This window comes from Rana temporaria, chromosome 5 (genome assembly GCF_905171775.1).
Source record: "Rana temporaria chromosome 5, aRanTem1.1, whole genome shotgun sequence".
Classification (NCBI taxonomy): Eukaryota; Metazoa; Chordata; class Amphibia; order Anura; family Ranidae; genus Rana; species Rana temporaria.
In genome coordinates this window covers 157647733-157667655 of record NC_053493.1, presented here as the reverse complement: position 1 = coordinate 157667655, position 19923 = coordinate 157647733, and the positions used below count along the sequence as shown (strand labels likewise).

The 19923-nt window shown below is 45.6% G+C and overlaps 1 protein-coding gene across 1 annotated transcript in view; it reads left to right on the top strand.

The window, feature by feature from the left end:
* The first annotated feature begins 3723 nt into the window (after window positions 1-3723).
* The window catches only part of GOLGA4 (golgin A4), a 157912-nt gene continuing 141712 nt past the window's right edge, over window positions 3724-19923 (top strand). The window contains exons 1-2 of the mRNA XM_040353284.1: window positions 3724-3895; window positions 4029-4154. Of these exons, the coding sequence (XP_040209218.1) occupies window positions 4080-4154 (75 nt within the window). The 5' untranslated portion in view covers window positions 3724-3895; window positions 4029-4079. The remainder of the gene's footprint in view (window positions 3896-4028; window positions 4155-19923) is intronic.

Genomic DNA, 19923 nt, shown 5'->3' with positions numbered 1-19923 from the left:
AGAGCTGTTCTGCATTTGTGAACCCTACTCTCTGTACAGTACACACTCCTGAGCCCTGCACTCTGTACATTACACACTTCCAACCATTGAACTCTGTATATTACACATGCCTGACCCCTGCACTCTGTATGTTAAACATTTCTGGCCCCTGCACTCTGTACAATAAACACTCCTGACGTCTACGCATTGCATACTCCCAACCCCTGCACTCTGTACATTACACACTCCTGACCCCTGCACTCTGTGCATTATACACTCCTGATCACTGCATTCTGTACATTACAGACTCCTGACCCCTGTGCTCTGCACATGACACACTTACAACCTCTGCATTCTGTACCCTACATACCACTGATCTCTGCTCTCTGTACAATACACACTCATGCACTCTGTACATTGCACACTCTCAGTCCCTGCACTCTGTAAATTACACACCCCTAACCCCTGCACATTACATTTCCAACCCCTGCACTTTGTACATTACACACTCCTGACCTTAACACTACTGTGCGTTAAACACTGCTGACACATGCCTGACCCCTGCACTCTGTATGTTAAACCTTTCTGACCCCTGCACTCTGTACATTACATATGCATGACTTCTCCACTCTATACATTACACATTCCTGACCTCTGTACATTACATATTCCCAACAGCTGCACTTGGTACATTACACACTTCCGCTGCACTGTGTACATTACATATCCCTTTTCCCTGAACTCTGTACATTACACACTCCCAGCCTCTACACTCTATACATTACACACTCCTGACCCCAGCACGCTGAACATAATTCCCCTTCTGATCACGGCACTCTGTACATTACACACTCCCAACCCCTGCATTCTTTATGTTACACACTCCCAGTCCCTACACCTCTCACCCCTGCACTCTGTACATTACACACTCCTGATCCCTGCACTCTGTACATAATACATTTCCAACCCTTGCACTTTGTACATTACACACTCCTGACCTTAGTATTATGGGCATTAAACACTGCTGACCTCTGAAATCTGTTTGTTAAAACACATCTGACCTCTGCACTATGTATATGGGTATTAGACATGTGCAGAACGGAAACATTTGTTTACTTTTGGAAATATTCATTATGTTACCATTTTAATTTCGTTACAAGATTTGTTTAGTTTGGTTTCAGAATTTGTTTAGTTACATTTAATTTTTGTTAAAATTCGTTTTTTATTTTCGGTAAAATTTGTTTCCTTTATTCAATTTTTCAGAATGATTCGAATTCGGATCGTTCTGATTTTAAAAAAAGGTGGTTGTTAGGCAGTGGGCAGTCAATCCGGCTGCTGCGTCCTCAACAACAATGAGACATTATCTGTCAATGGGCTTCCCCACTGACAGATGAATGTAAAGAAAAGAATGCTGGAATTGCCCGTCAATAGACAAATGTTTAAAAAAGGGGGCGTGAGGTCCCCTCCCCCAGTCTATACCAGGCCCTCCAGGTCTGGGTCTCTCAATGTAAATCCATTGTCAATCACGCCACCTGCCAACCCGAAAAAAAAAAAAAGAAAAGCCCCTCGTCTCCTGGGAGGCCTCCCGGCAAATGCCTCCTCTGTGCTTTGACATTTCTTATATAGGTAAGGGGCAGGGCCACCTGTGTATGTCACTCAGCGGCCCTGCCTCTTCTGACATCACAGACCCAGCATGCACCATTCTATGACTTCAGAAGGGGGTGGTGCCACAGGCTGATGTAGCCAGGTAGCTCTGCCCCTTACCTATATAAGAAATGTCAAAGCATAGAGGAGGCATTCGCAGGGAGGCCTCCAAATAGGCAGGAGCCTTTTTTTTTTTGTGGTCAGCGGGCGGCGTGATTGACGATAAGCCCCCTGCCCACAGACCCCCACAACCACTGGCCACGGTTGTGGGGATGAGGCCCTTGTCCCCATCAACATGGGACAAGCAGGTGGGGGCTGATTCTTCCGCTAACTTCCCTTCTGTTTCTTGCTTTTTCGCTTCTCCTTCTTATTCTAACTCCCTTGTTTCCCTTCTCTCTCTGTGTTAGTCCACTGTTTGTCTGTTTTTGTTTTTTCTTTTAATTTTTATTTTCTACTACTTTATTTTGTTTTTGCCTTTTATTGTAGATTATGGTTACTGTCAGGCAGGCATGTGGTGCTCAGGTGTCCAGCCTTGCCTCGGGCTTTCGGGATGTTCTTGGAATGTTATTTTTTTTATTTTCGTTTATTAGGCGGCCCATGGCGCCCCTAGCTGTTCCAAGAAGTGTATTACTGTTACTCTGGGAGCGTACTTAGCATTTGTTAGGGGCAGGGGTTCGGGGCTATCCCGCTCCCCACTTGTTGGGGGGGATGCCTGCTCAATTGGACCGAATGTCCGGAGTGGGCGGGATGACCCCCGTCCCCTTGCTTATCCAGAGCCTCATCCCAGATGCAATGCCCGAATGTGCTCGGATTATGTTAAGTAATGTTGTTCCACTGTCAATGTACCTTGTATTTGTTCTGAACTTTTAAAAAATAAAATACAAATTATACAAAAAAAAAAAACATGGGACAAACAAAGCTCCCCCCACTTCAAAGCACTCACCCCTTCCATGTTGAGGGTATGTTGCCTGGTATTGTTCAGGAGGGAGGTGGGCACTCGCTCATCATCCTTCTTTCTTGACCTACAGGGCTGCATGCCTGGATAAGGGTCTGGTATGGATTTATTTTTTCAATTTTGGCATGGGTTTCCCCTTAAATCTATACCAGACCCAAATAGCCTCCCCGGTTTTTATTTTTTTTCATTTTTATTGTTTCACTCACATTACAAACTCCTGTACTGTGTGCATTACACACTCCTGACCACTGTTCTCTGTTCATTAATACTCCTGACCCCAGTTCATTACATACTCCTGCACGCTATACATTACACACCCCTGTTCTCTGTACATTGATACGCTTGACCCCTGTACTCCATGCATTACATACTCCTGCACGCTGTACATCACACACTTCTGACCCCTGTACATTATACACTTCTAACTCCTGTATATTACACACTTCGACCCCCTGTACATTACATACTCCTAACCCTTGTTCTCCTTAATACTATTGGCCTCCTGAACTCTGTGCATTACATACTCCTGCACACTGTACATTACACACTCGACCCCTGTACATTACACACTCCTGACCCCTATTCACGTTACATTAATACTCCTGACCCCTGTACTCTTTGCATTACATACTCCTGCACGCTCATCACACACTTCTGACCCCTGTACATTACACAATCCTGACCCCTTTTCTCTGTACACTAATAATCTTGACCCCTGTAATCTGTGCATTACACAGTCCTGACCCCTGTACTTTGTACATTAATACACCTTCCCCTTGTAGTATGCCACCTTTGCCCTAGGGGCATTGGATGACCTTGTCCCACCACTTGCAAATTCTAATGCAGAAAATAATAGAATGCACGTTTTTCATTTTGCATTACCATTCTTTTATTTTTTTACAAAAAGTGGACTGTGCCTTTCACTCTACTAACTGGGTAGCTTCAAAGGAAGAAAACATGTCTATGACTGCGCACAGCAGCAGGACACAAATTCCACATTTCACAGTAAACACAACTAGGAGTTGAAAATAAACGTATTCCCGTATAGAGAGACATGCACTCTCCAGCCTTCAGAATAATACACAGGGGTTGGGCGGGGTTAGCGCTGCCTTCTCTAGTCACTCACTTGTCCCTTCCATCGTTCCGTAGCTCCACGTTGGCCGCACATGCGCAGTAGGTAGGCCCCTCCGCTCACGGTGAGTGCCTGGGACCACTTGAGACCAGGAAGCGGAAGACATCCAGACAGTGCAAAAAGTATTGTATACATTCATCTTTGCGTACAATGTTCTAGTTGTGAGTAGAGGAGATAGGTGACAGGTGTGTTTTTACATATGTGTAGCTATGTAGTGACGGGCTGTCTCATGTGTATAGTGATATTTCCGGATAGGGGAATGGAATACAGGCTCATAGTATGTGTACAGCTTCTATTATACTTTGTATTGTCTTATAGCTCGGTCCTGTCGGAGTTCCTCTCACCCCTTGGAAAGCTCCTTGTGACAACATGTTTAAGAAACTGAAGCAGAAGATCACTGAGGAGCAGTCTCCTGTGAGGAGCACTCTGAGCCCACATCAACAGGTAGGACATTGCTCTGTCTTCTCTGATACAACCCAATCATGGCATGCAAGAATAATGACCTACCTCTATGTGTTGGCACATTTTAGGGTACACTCGCATGGGCGTTTTGTCACAATGTGAATGGTAGCAGCAGGAATTTGCTGATATCTGCTGCTGTGTTTGACAGGTGTGAGTGGCTAGCTGTGTCTGCTGAGCCCAGTGCACAAAGTGCCTGTACAATGAGCCGCTGACCATCTGTCATTGAAGTATATGGGCTTGGCAGCCGCCTGTCAAACACAGCAGTGGAAATTAGGCTGCCGACGCTGCCTTTTGCACCATAGCAAACCACACTTGCTTCAACTTTAACACACATTAAGGCCCCTTTCACACTGAGGCATATTTCAGGCGTTTTAGCGCTAAAAATAGCGCATAAATAATGCCTGAAATAATCCTGCCCCAGCATTCTCAATGTGGAAGCCCGAGGGCTTTCACACTGAGGCGATGCGCTGGCAGGAGAGAAAAAAAAACCTCCTGCAAGCAGCATCTTTAGAGTGGTGAAGGAGCGGGGTGATTACCACTCCTTCCAATTGAAATTAATGGGAAACCGCGGTAATACCGCCGGCAGTGAGCCTCTGCAGAGGCGCATTGTTGGCGGTATTAACCCTTTTTTGGCTACTAGCGGGATTAAAACCGCACTGCTAGCGGCCGAATATCGCGGTAAATACGATGGTATAGCGGCGCTAAAAATTGTGCCACTATACTGCCACCGCACCTCCCGTGCCCAGTGTGAAAGGGGCCTAATGGCTAGTTTACACTTGCTTCAAATCATGGCTTTGGACACGCTTTGGTAAAACTCTCTGAACGTCAGTCAAAGCTCCTGTCGCTAAATAAAATTGTTGGCTTACAGTCCTGTTTACACCTTGCTTTTGCTTGGTGCTTCGACGAGCCTTTGGTGGGGCTTCAAGCGAGCTTTGCCATAGACTTCTAGACTTCTTGCTTTTTGCTTTGACTTTGCTTCCAAAATTTATACCCCATGTAGCTTTAGTGGTGCTTCAAAGCCTCAATAGAAGTCTATGGCAAAGCTCGCTTGAAGCCCCACCAAAGGCTCACCGAAGCACCAAGCAAAAGCAAGGTGTAAACAGGACTGTACGCTAACAATTTTATTTAGTGACGGGAGCTTTGACTAGCATTCAGAGAGATTTAACAAAGCGTGTTTGAAGCAAGTATAAACTAGCCCTTAGGGTTTATGCACAGGGATTATTATTGGGCATTTTTATTTATGACAGGTACCGCTAAAGCTCTGTAAATTTATGCAGCACTTTACACATATATTGTGCATTCACATTGGTCCTTGCCTTCATGGAGCTTACAATGTAAGGTCCCTAACTCATATTTATACATATATTAGGGCTAATTTAGACATGAAGAACTACATGAAAAAAGTTATTTCCCCCTACAGTGGGGCTCTGCCCATATTGCATGGGTTAACTGCTCATTTTGTTTAGGGGTAGAGTGGAAAGCTGTACTTACCCGGTCCTTTGATTCTCTGGAACACTGCGCTCCCCCTATGTCCAGTGGTGGACTCTTTCTGCTGTCCTCATGTGCAGAGCTGGTCTATGGGCGTGATGACTGCAGGAACAGTCCATTCTCAAACCGCTACCGTGCAGGGGGGGAGTGGCAGATTAGGTAAGTATATCTTCTCTCTGCAATAGCCTAAGCGACAACGAGCAGTTAACCCATGCAGTGCAGGCACAGCCCCACTGCATGGGAAAACAAACAAATTTACCAGAGTTCTTGTTTAAACCTACCAGCATGCCTTTGGAGTGTGGGAGGAAACCCATGCAAGCACAGGGAGAGCATGTAAACTCTGTGCAGCTAGCGCCACGGTTGGGATTTGAACCAACAAACCCATGCTGCTACCGCACATGAAAATGTGCCTGATTTGTGGGGGTGCCATTAAGAATTAATGGCCTCCCCATGCATCTGCTAAAATGCAGCGCATTTCTCTGTTGGTTGGGAGCGCATGCAATTTTGTGCATGTTCCCCAGCCACAGAGATGTGAACGTAGCCTACGAAGAGAGGGGGCTGTGATGTGAAGGATCTGACTCATAGCACAAACATGCAACCTCTGCTGGAAGAAAATTTTACTGACTGGACCTCTGTGAATTGTAATTCAGTACTCCTGCTATAGACTAAGAACTTTAGACAACAAGAGGAAATAATATGTGGAAGAACTTTCACGTGTACAAAGTGTAAGGGGAGTTCCTGTGCAAAGGGGAAAAAAAATGAATGAATGAATGTTTGGCCGAGAGAACATTCAGCTGCAGTGGGAAGTGAAACATTTAGAAGTGGTATTACTATTTCTGCTAAATAGGACAGCTTCCTGCTTAGGGGTCCTGGTTGTTGGGGAGCTGCCAGACACCGACGTCCTAACAACCAATTTCTAATTCCCACCCAGCACGTTCATCTGTTAGCTGGGGATTCCCAGATGGCAGATGCACCTAAACAAAGTGACGTAACTGACCAAAAATGGTCATGTAGTTATGTGGTCAGTGGCATCACCTAGGAGACCCTGTTTAAATTATGGTGGCGGAGACCAGGTAATGTAATTTGGTGAAAGTCGAGCATTGGGATCAGACGTGTCAGCATTTTTTAATTTTCTTTGGTAGCACATCATGGAACAAAACACTACATGTGATTCACACCGGAATCGCACCGCATTCCTGTGCACATCACATGCGATGTCTGTGCAGTGGCATTTGAGCTATACGTTTTCGGTATGGCTCAAATCGCATTCGCACCAAAAGGGTGCAGGACACTCCCCCCCCCCCCCCCCCCCACTCACCAGAATCACATTACATGGGTGTTCACACCCATGCAATACGATTCTGGCAATCACATTACCTTTTGCGATCTGTTTCAGTGTGTAATCTAACATAGAAACCTGCTGCAGATCGCATGGAGGCTGTGCGATTGACAAGTGATATGTGTTAACTCTGCAAATCTTGTGCATTTCCCTCATCACATCAGTGTGAACCAGGGCTAAAGGGTATTTTTTTTTAAATATTAAACTTGTTCTACTTTCCTGCTCTTTGCAATGGTTTTTATCAAAGCATCCCCAATCCTCCTCTTCTAGGGCCCCCTCCGGCAAAAATCTTCTGCCTTTTATAACCACTGAGGTGTACTCTCATTTTTTTTTTTTTAAAGTCACTATGTGATTTTACATGTACTCCTGGTTTAGGCTGCCATCAACAATAGTGTACTTTGTGATTTTGTTTTTTAAATGAAAATGCTAAATACTTTGTCTTACACCGCAGATGTGCAGTCACACAATCTCTCTCCGCTGGTCTTCTTCGATCTATGGAGAGAAGCAGGAGGGGCTGAGATTTCCCTGTGACGTTAGCCGGGCCAGCATAGGGGGATCACGGGACTGCACAGTGCCAGTGTGGGAAAAGATTTTTAGCCTTTTCATTTAAAAACAACGAACAAATGCACTATTGAGGGGCGGGGCAAGAGAGCTTTCATGCTTACAGGGAGGGAGGGAGGGGGAGAGACTGTCACAGAAGAGCAGTGGGCTGTACGAAGGCATGTAAGCTGACTACGGTAATCATGGATCAGCAGCCTTGATTACTGTGGTCAGCACAGAGAGGGGGACACAGGAACTGCAGGATCAACCAGATACTTTACAAGATAGGAAGGGGAAAATTACACGGCACAAGCACTGTACTATACAGCATGCATAAAGGAACAGAATCTTAGTTGTTTGTTTAGGGTTACAACCACTTTAGAGTGGTACTTTAGTCAGAAAATGTTGTCCTAAGACCCCTTTCACACTGGAGTTTTGCAAGCGGTACAGCGCTAAAAATAGCGCTGCTATACCGCCTGAAAAACTCCTGCCCAGCAACCTCAATGGGAAAGCCGAAGGGCTTTCACACTGAGGCGATGCGCTGGCAGGAGAGAAAAAAATCTCCTGCTAGCAGCCTCTTTGGAGAGGTGAGAGGAGCGGTATGTATACCGCTCCTTCACCGCTCCTTCCCATTTAAAACAATGGCAAACTGCGGCAATACCGCCCGCAATGCGCCTCTGCAGAGGCGCATTGCGGGCGGTAATAACCCTTTTTATCAGCCGCTAGCGGGGGTTAATACCGCACCGCTAGCGGCCGAATCCCACGGCAAATCCGACAGTATAGCGCCGCTATTTTATATAGCTCCCGCCATAGTGTGAAAAGGGCCTAAGAGATGACTTTAGGCTGGTCCATTTTGCAGGTATAGCTACCATATTTTTCACACCTGATCATAAGACGCATCTAGGTTTTAGAGGAGGAAAAAAAATATTTTGAACCAAATGATGTACTAAAATATTTTCCATTGCCATAAATTCAGAGTGACCATTGCCATGAATTCAAAGTGACCTGATATTATCTCATCTGCCTGACAGACGACAGAGCAGCCCGAGCGGCAGAATGCTCTGTCTTCTGTCTCAGGAACAGTGTCAGGCCCAGCTGGGAGATCGCCTGGTGCCCATGGGGGGTATGGATATCTGTCTCCTGCCTCTCTTCCGGCGGTGAACGTTGGCGGCGGTGGGCGGTGCCTGTCGTGTATTCGCACCATAAGACGCAGAGACATTTTCCCCCCATATTTCTGAGGGAAAGTGTGTCTTATGGTGCGGAAAATACGGTATGTAAAACGTTAAAAATAAGTGCATATACTGTGTAGGTCTGTAAGTCCAGTAGTACACAGAGGGGTTGATTTACTAAAACTGGAGAGTAAAACATCTGGTACATCTGTGCAAGGTAACCAACCGGCTTCTAACTTCAGTTTGTTCAAATACGTTTTGACAAAATAAACCCTAGGCCTAGAAGATGCCTTGGTGCTGCACCTGTGATCCGTTATGACACCATGGTTTGACAGTTTGTTTGAGGACACGAGCAAATGTGGCAGTTGGCAATCTTTGCATTCCAGGAATGTAACAGTTTTTTAAAACCGTTAAATCGATGGGTTTAGTTCTGCGTTATGATTTGCTTTAGCAAAATGGCAGGCTCCAGCAAGAAGGAACCGGAACAATACTGGAGGCAATTAACAGCACACACTCCTTTTGGTAGCATAATTATTAATGTGGAATGTATGTTTCTTGCTAAAGAACTTTATTTCTTTTTTTATCAAGTTGTTATGGGTAAATTTCCACTTCAATTTTTCACATGACTATATACCTCTTCTTTTGCAGAGCACATTTTACCTTTTCCTTCTTGCCACACAGTTGCTTTGAGCTAAATACGTCAATTAAAATCTGCAAATGAATGTCGGCTTCAAAGATGACACTTCATAAGCTATACTTTGATATATGAACACAGAAAATAGTTTATTGGTAGCGTTTGCTACAGTGAACACTTATTTTGATCTAGAAATCAATAAATGAGGAACTTCATTCTGTAATGTTTGGATTCCTGGATTATTGAATTGCCAATAAAGAGCAATACAGTATCGGAAAACAACTAATTGATTAAGTCACACACAAGCCATTAGGGACTGGCTCAATTTTGATCCAGGTATGGCAGGCTGGTTGTACACAAGTTGATCTCACTATAAGGCTCCATTCACACCTCTGCGTATTGTCGCCTGTAGCGTGACGCTATTGCAGCCTGCAATACGCTAGTGGGGTGATTTTTACATTGTCGGCTATGGAGATGGTTCACATCTCCACGCCGAACGCCGAAACGCCTGAAGCTCAAAACAAGTCCCGGACCTTTTTTTCAGGCGGCGTTCGGCCATAGCCGACAATGTTGATCACCCCTCCTGTGTATGTTACCGTGGCTTATTTTTCCGCGTTTTGTCGCGGCAAATAGCGGGACAAAACGCCGCAATTTGTCGCAGCAGATCGCGGTAAAATATGCCGCGTTCAGGTGTGAATGCAGCCTTAACTTGTGTACAACCAGCCTGTCAGGTTTTTGCCGAACGATTAATGCCAGCAACACTGATCATTGTATTCTGATGGTAGGGACATTTCTAGAGCTGTATCAATATATTGGCCGCCAAACTATTGTTAGAAAATAGGGTTATGGGCGTAGTGCCGATAATGACCACAGAAAAGGTGCCAATAGCAGTCAAAAATATTTAAGATTTTTTTTTAATTCATGATATTAACTAAAAATTTAATATTATATATATATATTAGAGGTCGACCGATATGGGTTTTTCTCTGGTCGATACCGATGCCGATATTTAGAATTTGGGGCGGCCGATGGCCGATATATGATGCCGATTTTTGCGGCCGATATTTTAGGCCGATTTTTTATTTTTTGGCAGGTGGCGCTAATTGGCACTGGCAGATTGCACTGGATGGAACCAATTGGCAAAAGCAGATGGCACTGATTGGCAGGTGGCACTGAATGGCACTGGCAGGTGGCACTGGTTGGCACGTGGCACTAAGGTGGCACTGGCAGGTGGCACTAATTGGCACTGGCAGGTGGCACTAATTGGCACTGGCAGGTGGCACTAATTGGCACTGGCAGGTGGCACTAATTGGCATGTGGCACTGTATGGTACTGGCAGGTGGCACTAATTGGCAATAGTTAGCACTGGCAGATGGCACTGGTTGGCACTGGCAGGTGGCACTAATTGGCAGGTGGCACTGGATGGCCTTGGCAGGTGGCACTAGTTGGCACTAGCAGGTGGCACTGGATGGCACTAGCAGGTGGCACTGGATGGCACTAGCAGGTGGCACTGGATGGCACTGGCAGATGGCACTGGATGGCATTGGCAGGTGGCACTGGATGGCATTGGCAATGCCAGGTGGCACTGGATGGCATTAGCAGGTGGCACTGGATGGTATTGGCAGGTGGCACTGGATGGCGTTGCCACTGGCAGGTGGCACTGGATGGCATTGACAGGTGGCACTGGATGGCATTGACAGGTGGCACTGGATGGCATTGACAGGTGGCACTGGATGGCATTAACAGATGGCACTAGTTGGCATTGGCAGGTGGCACTAGTTGGCATGGCATTGGCAGGTGGCACTGGCCGGCTTGGCATTAGCAGATGGCACTGGCAGGTTTCACAGCACATAATGTAGCGGATAATGTGTGAAACTCTCTATACAGTTTCACAACTGCTGCAGAGAGAAAGAGGAGCTCAGATTCATTGCGATGTTGAAGGTGGGCGGGACCCGGGTTGGGCAGGGCTCAGCTGTCCACCAGCCAATGGGATGAGATCATTGGCTGGATAGCTGCTGAGTCCCGCCCACCCCGGGTCCCGCCCACCTTCAACATCGCAACGAATCTGAGCTCCTCTTTCTCTCTGCAGCAGTTGTGAAACTGTATGAAGAGAGAGTTTCACACATTCAGCTACATTATGTGCTGTGAAACTGTGAGAGCAGAGAGAGAGAGGAGCTCAGATTCATCATGATGTTGGATGTGGGCGGGACCCAGCAGCTATCCAGCCAATGATCTCATCCCATTGGCTGGTGTTGGACAGCTGAGTCCCGCCCACCCCGGGTCCCGCCCACCCCGACATCAGCCCGACAGCTCCATTCTCCTTCACACACACGGCACTGCTCTGCAGACAGTGTGGAGAAGGGAGGGGGAACCCCATGTTCCTCCTTCCTTCTCCACACTCTGCTGATGCAGATCTGCTAAATATCGGCCACATTTGGATAATAATCGGCCGATGCCGATTTCTCCAAAATGACTGAATATCGGCCCGATATATCGGCCGGCCGATATATCGGTCGACCTCTAATATATATATATATATATATATATATATATATATATATATATATATATATATATATATATATATATATATATATATATATATATATATATATATATATATATATATATATATTTTATACATATTACGATTTTGGTTTCAGTTCCAAGTTCTTCCTGAATTTTCGGTTTTGTGTCAGAATTTTCGTTTTGGTGCACTACTAGACGTTTCCCCACTGTCGGAATACAGTAGTTCATTGAAAAGGATTCTGCCATGCACATCAAATGAGTACATGGGGGGAATCTGCTCATTTATTTTCATTTAACCTGCTGGTTGAAGGAAAAATAAAGAATCTGGCATGACCAGCTTTAATTTGATTGTGTGATTGGCAATCTTTTTTGATCATTGGAAGGTAACCCTGGTCATATAGTGTGATTCAGGGTGTCTGCATCAAAGAACTACATAGTTAAAAGGTTGGATGCTTGAAAGTGTTGCATGCAGCCTAAGTTTCTTAGATTATTTGACCTGGGTTTTTTTTTTTTAGTCCGTATTTGTAAGTGACCTGAGCTAAAGGCGGATATTCTTTGCACAAAAGCATTCAGAAAAAGAGTGGGAGGGTTATTCGTTTTTCATTGTTTTGAACAATGTGGTCAGTCGAGATGAACAAGTTAAAATAACGACCTTTTCTTTGTTAAGAGGCGTGTTCACATTTTGTATGACTGCAAATTGCAGCTCATCAGTTAAGTGGCTGTGCACTAAAACGTTAGGACTCATCAGTTCCCTCTTAAAGGAGTTGTAAAGGCAGAAGAAATTCTATGCATTAAGATAAAACCTGTGTGTAGCAGCCTCTCCAACCCCCCCCCCCCCCCAATTATTTACCTGAGCTCCATCTCTCTCCAGTGATGTCCATGAGTGATTCTCCTCCTGATTGGCTAAAATACAGCAGCATCAGTAGTGCCCTTGCCCCCCAAGCTGTCAAAGTCAGTTAGCCAATTGGGGGAGAGAGGGGACGGGGCCAGGTCAGGGTTCCATGTCTGAATGTACACACAACTGTGTCCATGACTCAGCACGTGTGAGCCCATAGCAAACTGCAGTGGGGGGACACTCAACAGGAGGGAGGGGGACCCGCGAAGAGAAGGATCCAGGCTGCTCTGTGCAAAACCAACTGCACAGAGGAGGTAAGTATAAGTTATTTACTTGGAAAAAACAACAACAGACTTTACAATCACTTTAAGGCTTCATGTACATGGGACGTTTTTACAGCTGCTCATGAACGATTTTACTTGACAGATAGTAACCAACGCTTGAAACGTCCGTTTTGCTCCATTTTACATGCCGCATTTGCGTTTGGAAGCGCTTTCTTTAAAAAAAAGAAGCGTTTAGCGTCTGAAACACCAGAATTGTCGGCGTCTGAACACATTTTTTTGCCTTTAAAAAAAGGCCTATAAACGCAAGTGCCTAAAAACGACCATAAACGAACCTGTGTACATGTACACATAAGATAACATTGAATGAGTTCAGGGACAAAAGTGCCTGAAAAGCTCAAGAAAAATGCTTCCCTTTAAGGTCAATGAATGTGTTCACACTGGGGTGGTGCGCTTCTGTTGCAGTAAAAAAAAATCCTGCTTGCAGCATTTTTAGAGCATGTTCGGGGAGCTTAAAGAGGTTGTAAACCTTTGTGTTTTTTCACCTTAATGCATCCTATGCATTAAGGTGAAAAAACACCTCGCAGTCACCGAACCCCTAGCCCTCCCGTTTTTACCTATCTGAACCTGTGAAATCATTCGGCGGTGATGTGCTGTCCATCTCTTTGAGGGTGCCACCTTTTTTTTAGTGGATCAGTCTGAAAGTAGCCTAAGAGTGGCTAACAACATTCTTTTAAACTATAAAACAAGACTTAAGACTTGGGGGGGCTTCCCAGTTGTAGTAGCCCAGATCCTAAAAGTTTAATCTTTATTTTAGTTAACTTAAAAATGCATAGAAAACATTCCGAAAAATATACCAATTGACACTTATTGGCATGGTCAGTCCACGTACCACATACTGAATTAACATGGGTGCTTCACATATAGCCTTATATAAATCTCTCATAATATGCAACTTCATAAATATACAAATATGGCTATGAGTTTCTCATATAACATCATTGCTGTAGTCTGACTACATAGTTCATTCATATGTTCCAAGGCCATATAATTATGAATTGGTATCGTAGTTAAAGGGGTGTTCCAGTCATTTTTAATGTTTATTAAAAGTCAGCAGCTACAAAAGGTGTAGCTGCTGTCTTTTAATAAACATACACTCACCTGCTCCACGTTCCAGCGACGCGCCGGCCAGGGCTCCGCTCCCCCCCCCTCTCCGGCCGGCGTCTTCATTCTAAGTGTGGGCACCCGGCCGTGACAGCTTTCGGCTTCACGGCCGGGCACTCCTCCTGAAGGGCCCCCCCCCCCCCAAAAAAAATGCATGCCAAATGTGGCATGTAAGGGGGCGAGGAGTGGATTAAGCGGAAGTTCCACTTTTGGGTGGAACTCCGCTTTAATAGTTGCAAATGGCTCCCATGGATATGCGCACAGTGGATGGCAAAGTAAATATATTCATTTTCAGTATTAGGCCTCATGCACTCTAGACATTTTTTGCAGCTGCTTCTAGGGGTGTCTGTTTTTTTTTTCTGCCTCTAAACTTTCCTGCATGTTAGTCTATGTGGCTGTGCACACAGACTTTTAGCAGCGTTTAGTGGCAGGGGTTTTAGAGGCAGGAAAAAAAAACACTGGCCCAGATTCAGGTAGAATGGAGCAATATTTGCGTGGGCAAAGAGCAAATATTTTTCTCTGCGCCCACGCAAATATTGCGTTTTGCCCGCGATTCACGGAGCAGTTGCTCCGTAAATTGCGCGGGCGATATGCTAAACAGCCGGGCGTAAGGCTGCCTAATGTAAATGATCCCGCCGGGGGCGGGAATCATTTAAATTAGGCGCGCTCCCGCGCCGAGCGAACAGCGCATGCTCCGTCGGGAAACTTTCCCGACGTGCATTGCGGCAAATGACGTCGCCAGGACGTCATTTGCTTCTAAGTGAACGTGAATGGCGTCCAGCGCCATTCACGGTTCACTTACGTAAACGACGTGAAATTTAAATTTCACGAGCGGGAAGCGCAGCTATACTTTAGCATTGGTTGCCCCTGCTATTAGCAGGAGCAGCCTTATGCTAAAGTCGCCGTACGGAAACTCCGTACCTTGCGTGCGCAGGGCCCGCGCAACTTTTGTGAATCGGTGGTAGTATGCAATTTGCATACTATACGCCGATCACAATGGCCGCGCCCCCTAGCGGCCAACGCAAGAATGCAGCCTGGGATGTGAAGGCATAAGGAGGCTTATGTCTGTCACATCCTAGGCTGCAGTCGGTGTAACGAGGTTCCTGAATCAGGAGCACTCGTTACACCGGAGCAAGTAAGCACTTGCGCCGCGCAACCTATGGTTGCACGGGCGCAAGTGCTTCTTGAATCTGGCCCACTGCCAGTACATCCAGGAGCAGCAGAGTTTTGGCCGGAAAAAAACGCTTGATGCTTGTAAACGCATGTTAACACTAGATGAATTTCGCTCTAAAGCGTTAACTCATTTTTTGCCCAGAATACATTTTTATTCTGTCCATTTAAATTAATTAAATACAAGCGTCAGACATTTTGTCTGCCAAAACGCTGCTGCCAGAAGGAAAGGATTCTATGAGAGTTTGTGGAACATCCTATGTGAATGAGTACTTACTAGGGAGTAGCATAAAATCCACTGTGAGAAACTGAAATAGCAACAAGACTATTTTAGTACAAGCAAAGCTAAAAGTAGTGATCCCAGACTGTTGTAGTAATTATGAATTATAAGTAGCAGCACCCATGATGTTGTTATATTTAGCACAATCGGCAAAAAAACTTTTTTTAAATCCAAGAAAAAACTCTTATGAGTTACATACAGCCCAAAAAAACATGGCCAACCACATATATTGTTTGTTCTACAAAAATAAACCAGATTTGTGCCAACAGTGACTACAAAATGTATACATCAAAAAGCAGTCAACACAAATATAATGCAACGGACATAAAGAAAATATATGACCTTGTCAACACTATGCCCATATTTAGGTTAAAATGTAAAATCCGCCTACATTCAGACCCAGAAGCCTATCCATGGTCAGATCCACCAGGGCAAGCCCAGGCACATCTAACCATAGGTTCCTTCGTTTCTCATATTTGCATGAACACCCTCTATGCTGGTAAATGAGTTTTTCTCAAATCGCCTTTCAGGACACCCTAGGAGAGAGTGCAGCTCTGCCTCTTTTACAAGAAACACATGCAGCCTGTAAATCCCTCCTCTTCCACCATGGCCTCAGTTATTGTGTTACCTCCGCCATTGTGGAAGCAGCATGCTGGAACCAAGGAGCTGCGTTTCTCTCCAAGGTTGGAGGGTACAGGCTTACCTTTACTTGTTTCTGCCCAGAGTGCAGCGACCATCCCAGCCCCCGCCCCACCACAAGTGGGGGGGTGTTCCGGAGTCCCCAGTCTCTCCTGCTCACGGGAGCAAAGGACCCACAGGAGGTGCAGTATCTCTGTGCCCGGAATCCGCTGGCATGGCTTTGGTGGCCAGGCGGGTGCTGTCGGTCAGCGGCGTGTCCCGCATGCCGGTTCTGGGTCCCGGCCGGCGGGCGATGTCAAGTCCGGTGATGCGGCTTCCTGTAGGGGCATGGCGCTTGTGGTTCCAAGTGCTTGAAAATCAGAGACCAGAAGGTGGGTCTTTCGACTGGCGCTTCCGTTTCCGGCCCTCGTTGATGATGCGAGAACTGGGAACTTTAAAAAAAAAACAGCATTTTTTCTTAGCATCCCGCTGCGTTCTCTACCAAGATGGAGGAGAGACTGACAGCAATGGCAGAAGCAGGCCGCCGCAAGCATCGGTCAGGCCTAGGTAAGAGGGGTACAGTGGTGCCTTTATTCTGATGGGCTTATGTTTTTTCTTGTTGTTAATTCCTTCCTGAAGGGAGCTTGTGGCTGCTCAGTCGGAAGTTACTTCTTTCTAACCTTGCAGTTTGGAATGGGTGGTTGCTATTTATTACACTGCTGGGGACGCTCTCCTTTTCTGTCTGGTGTCAGCCTAAATGTACTAAGGTTTGATTTAGGTTTAAAACACTAGGTGAGTTTAAGGTTTGTCTCGTTTCAGGAAAAAACTATAAGAAAGACTAAGCATTTAACCCCACCAAACCAGAGGAAGTGTCCCTTGTGCAAGAACCCTCTGAGGGATTCATGGCAAAAGGCAATGTGTAGATCATGCATTTAATACTTGGTTGAAGAGGAAACATCCCAACAGTACAAAGACCTATTTTCCCCAGTCCAGGAGCTTACAAGCTCACTCAATTCAGCTAAATCTTTACTGGTACAAAGTCCCGCAGTCCAGGCTGAACCCCAGTAACCCCCATCCAGCCCAAGAGCCTCCACCTCTAGACCAGCAGAGATTGTGGACTCTGGGGATGAAGGGACCCTTAGGAGAAGGTTTCCTTTGAAAATGGAGTCGGAGGTTTGGAACAAGAAACCACGAGTAGATGCTGCTTTCTCGCAGGTTTCCCGACGTACAGACCTCGCTTTCGACGACATGGGGGGGGGGGGGTATTGAAGGATGCAAAAACGAAGCTAAATCTGCGCTATCGTGACAGTGGGACTCTACTGCTGCCATGCACATTTCTACATTGATGTCCTGTTTTATTCATCTAATTGTAAATGTTTTTAACCGTTATTAAACATCCCATGTTTTACGGAATTACACTATGTGGTTTCATTTCCTCTATGCACACTGGGTATGGTTTGATCTTCTATGAGTCATCTCCAAGTTGTTGATACCTCCCTATCCTCCAAGTGAAGACTTCATTTCATCCTGACGATTGCATACTCGGTTCCTTGCTGATGCATCTTCCATCTACATATATTCAGCCTTATTGACCCTCTGAGCGTAGGCTCACCAGGGTTCAATATATCTGGCAAGCCCCCCCCCCCCCTCTGGTGGCAGGTATTGACACTGCACGTTTAAGTTCATTGAGAATCACCGTGGGTTTGGAACTTTTTTGCACTCAGTCCATTCATCTATCAAGTTTATTTTATGCATATGGACTTATACTTAGTTACACTGTTTATTTGGTGTCTGTCCTAGACCATCAGTGTCTTCTTATCCATTTGTTTGTATTTTGGGTATTGAAGGATGCAATGGATAAAAAGCATGGGACTCCACATCAGCCAGTCTCAAACCTGCTATTGCCTCTACAATGGTGGCCCGGAGCTTAGAATGCTGGGTAGAAAAGCTGATGAGCAATGTAGAAGCAGGTACCCCAAGGAAAGACCTTTTGGAATCCTTCCCTCTGATACTGAAAGCAGTCAAATACATGGCTGATGTGTTTGCCAAGTCAATTGAAATGACAGCAAGGTCCTCAGCACTGGTGAACTCCACTTAAAAACTTGGTCAGGCGACACGGCCTCCAAGATCAAGCTTTGCGGCCTACCCTTTTCAGGGGATTTTCTTTTTGGACTAGACCTTGAAACAGTCCTGAACAGAACAGCCAACAAAAAGAAGGCTTTTCCCTCCAAAAAGAAACAGACTTTTTAAAAGAATTTTTTGTGCTGTTCAGCAGCCCCACAACAAAAAGTGTTGTGTTCCCCAAAGGGGTAAGGAAAGGGGTGACGTTCTTTTCAGATCTCCCCCAGACCAGCCCACTAAAAACAAGTGACAATCTTACCCCAGTGGGGGGAAGATAGTCTGCCTTTCTTCTACAATGGAATGGAATGTCCACAAGTCCTTTTGTAAAAAATGTAATTTCACAGCGGTACAGGCTGGAGTTTTCAGAAACAACCCCCCCCCCCCCCCCCAAACCAGATTTTATGTTACAGCCTTTCCATGGGATCAAGAACAATCTTCCGCTATGATGAGCCGGCTACAGGATCTGATCCAGCAGGAAGTGATTGTTCATGTCACGAAACACCAGGAGGGCCGGGATTTTATCCTCTTATTCCTGGTGAAAAAACCTTCAGGGAAGTACTGACTGATTCTGAAGATCCTAAACAGATCAATACGGTACAAACACATCCGCATGGACACAATCCATTCGATAACAAGGTTAACGCCAGACTGCTTCATGGCATCTTTGGATCTAAGGGATGCCTACCTACATGTACCGATAGCTCAGGCTTTCCAACGGTTTCTCCTCCTGGCTATCAATCTAGGGACTTCAGTCTGGCATCTCCAATTCAGGGCTCTGCCGTTCGGTCTTTCATCCTCCCGCAGGATATTTACGAAGATAATGGAACCTCTGAAACTGAGGGGGATCTCGTTCATTCCATATCTGGATGACCTGTTGTTTTTTGCGGATTCCAGAGATCAGGTTGTGACAAACCTTTTGGATGTCGCAGACTCACCTCAAGAACCTAGGATGGCTGTTAAATCTAGAAAAGTCAAATCTAGAACCAACACAGGAGATGAGGTTTCTGAGATATACGATAAATTCAGTACTTCAAAAAGTGTTTCTTCCACAGGAAAAGATAGAAAATATCTATTCTTCAGTGAGTCAAATTCAGGCAAACCTCTCGATTTCAATCCGGTCAGCCATGGCAGTGTTGGGCCTTCTCACGGCCTCGATCCCAGCTGTGCAGTGGGCGAGATTGCATTCCAGACCCCTCCAGATGAACATCTTACAGGTTTGGTCGCACCAGGAGTCGCTGGAAAAACGCTTCAAACTAACCTTGAATGTAAAACAAGCACTCTTTTCCTTAGACAAGTGTCTAACCAAGAAGTTACTGGGGTTGGGGGGCCCACCTGGATGGTCAAACTGCACAAGGGACTTAGTCCAAAGTGGAAGCAAGAAAATCATGAAACTGGCGGGAACTAAAAGCCATCTTCCTGGGTCTCCATGCTTTTCAACAAGTAGTAAAGGGACATCATGTACAGATCCTGTCGGATAACACGACTGCTACTTACGTGCTCAAACAAGGGGGAACCAGGAGCAGAGTTCTCAGGGAACTAGCCAGTCAGTTATTGTTCTGGGCAGAGCTAAATGTGACCACCTT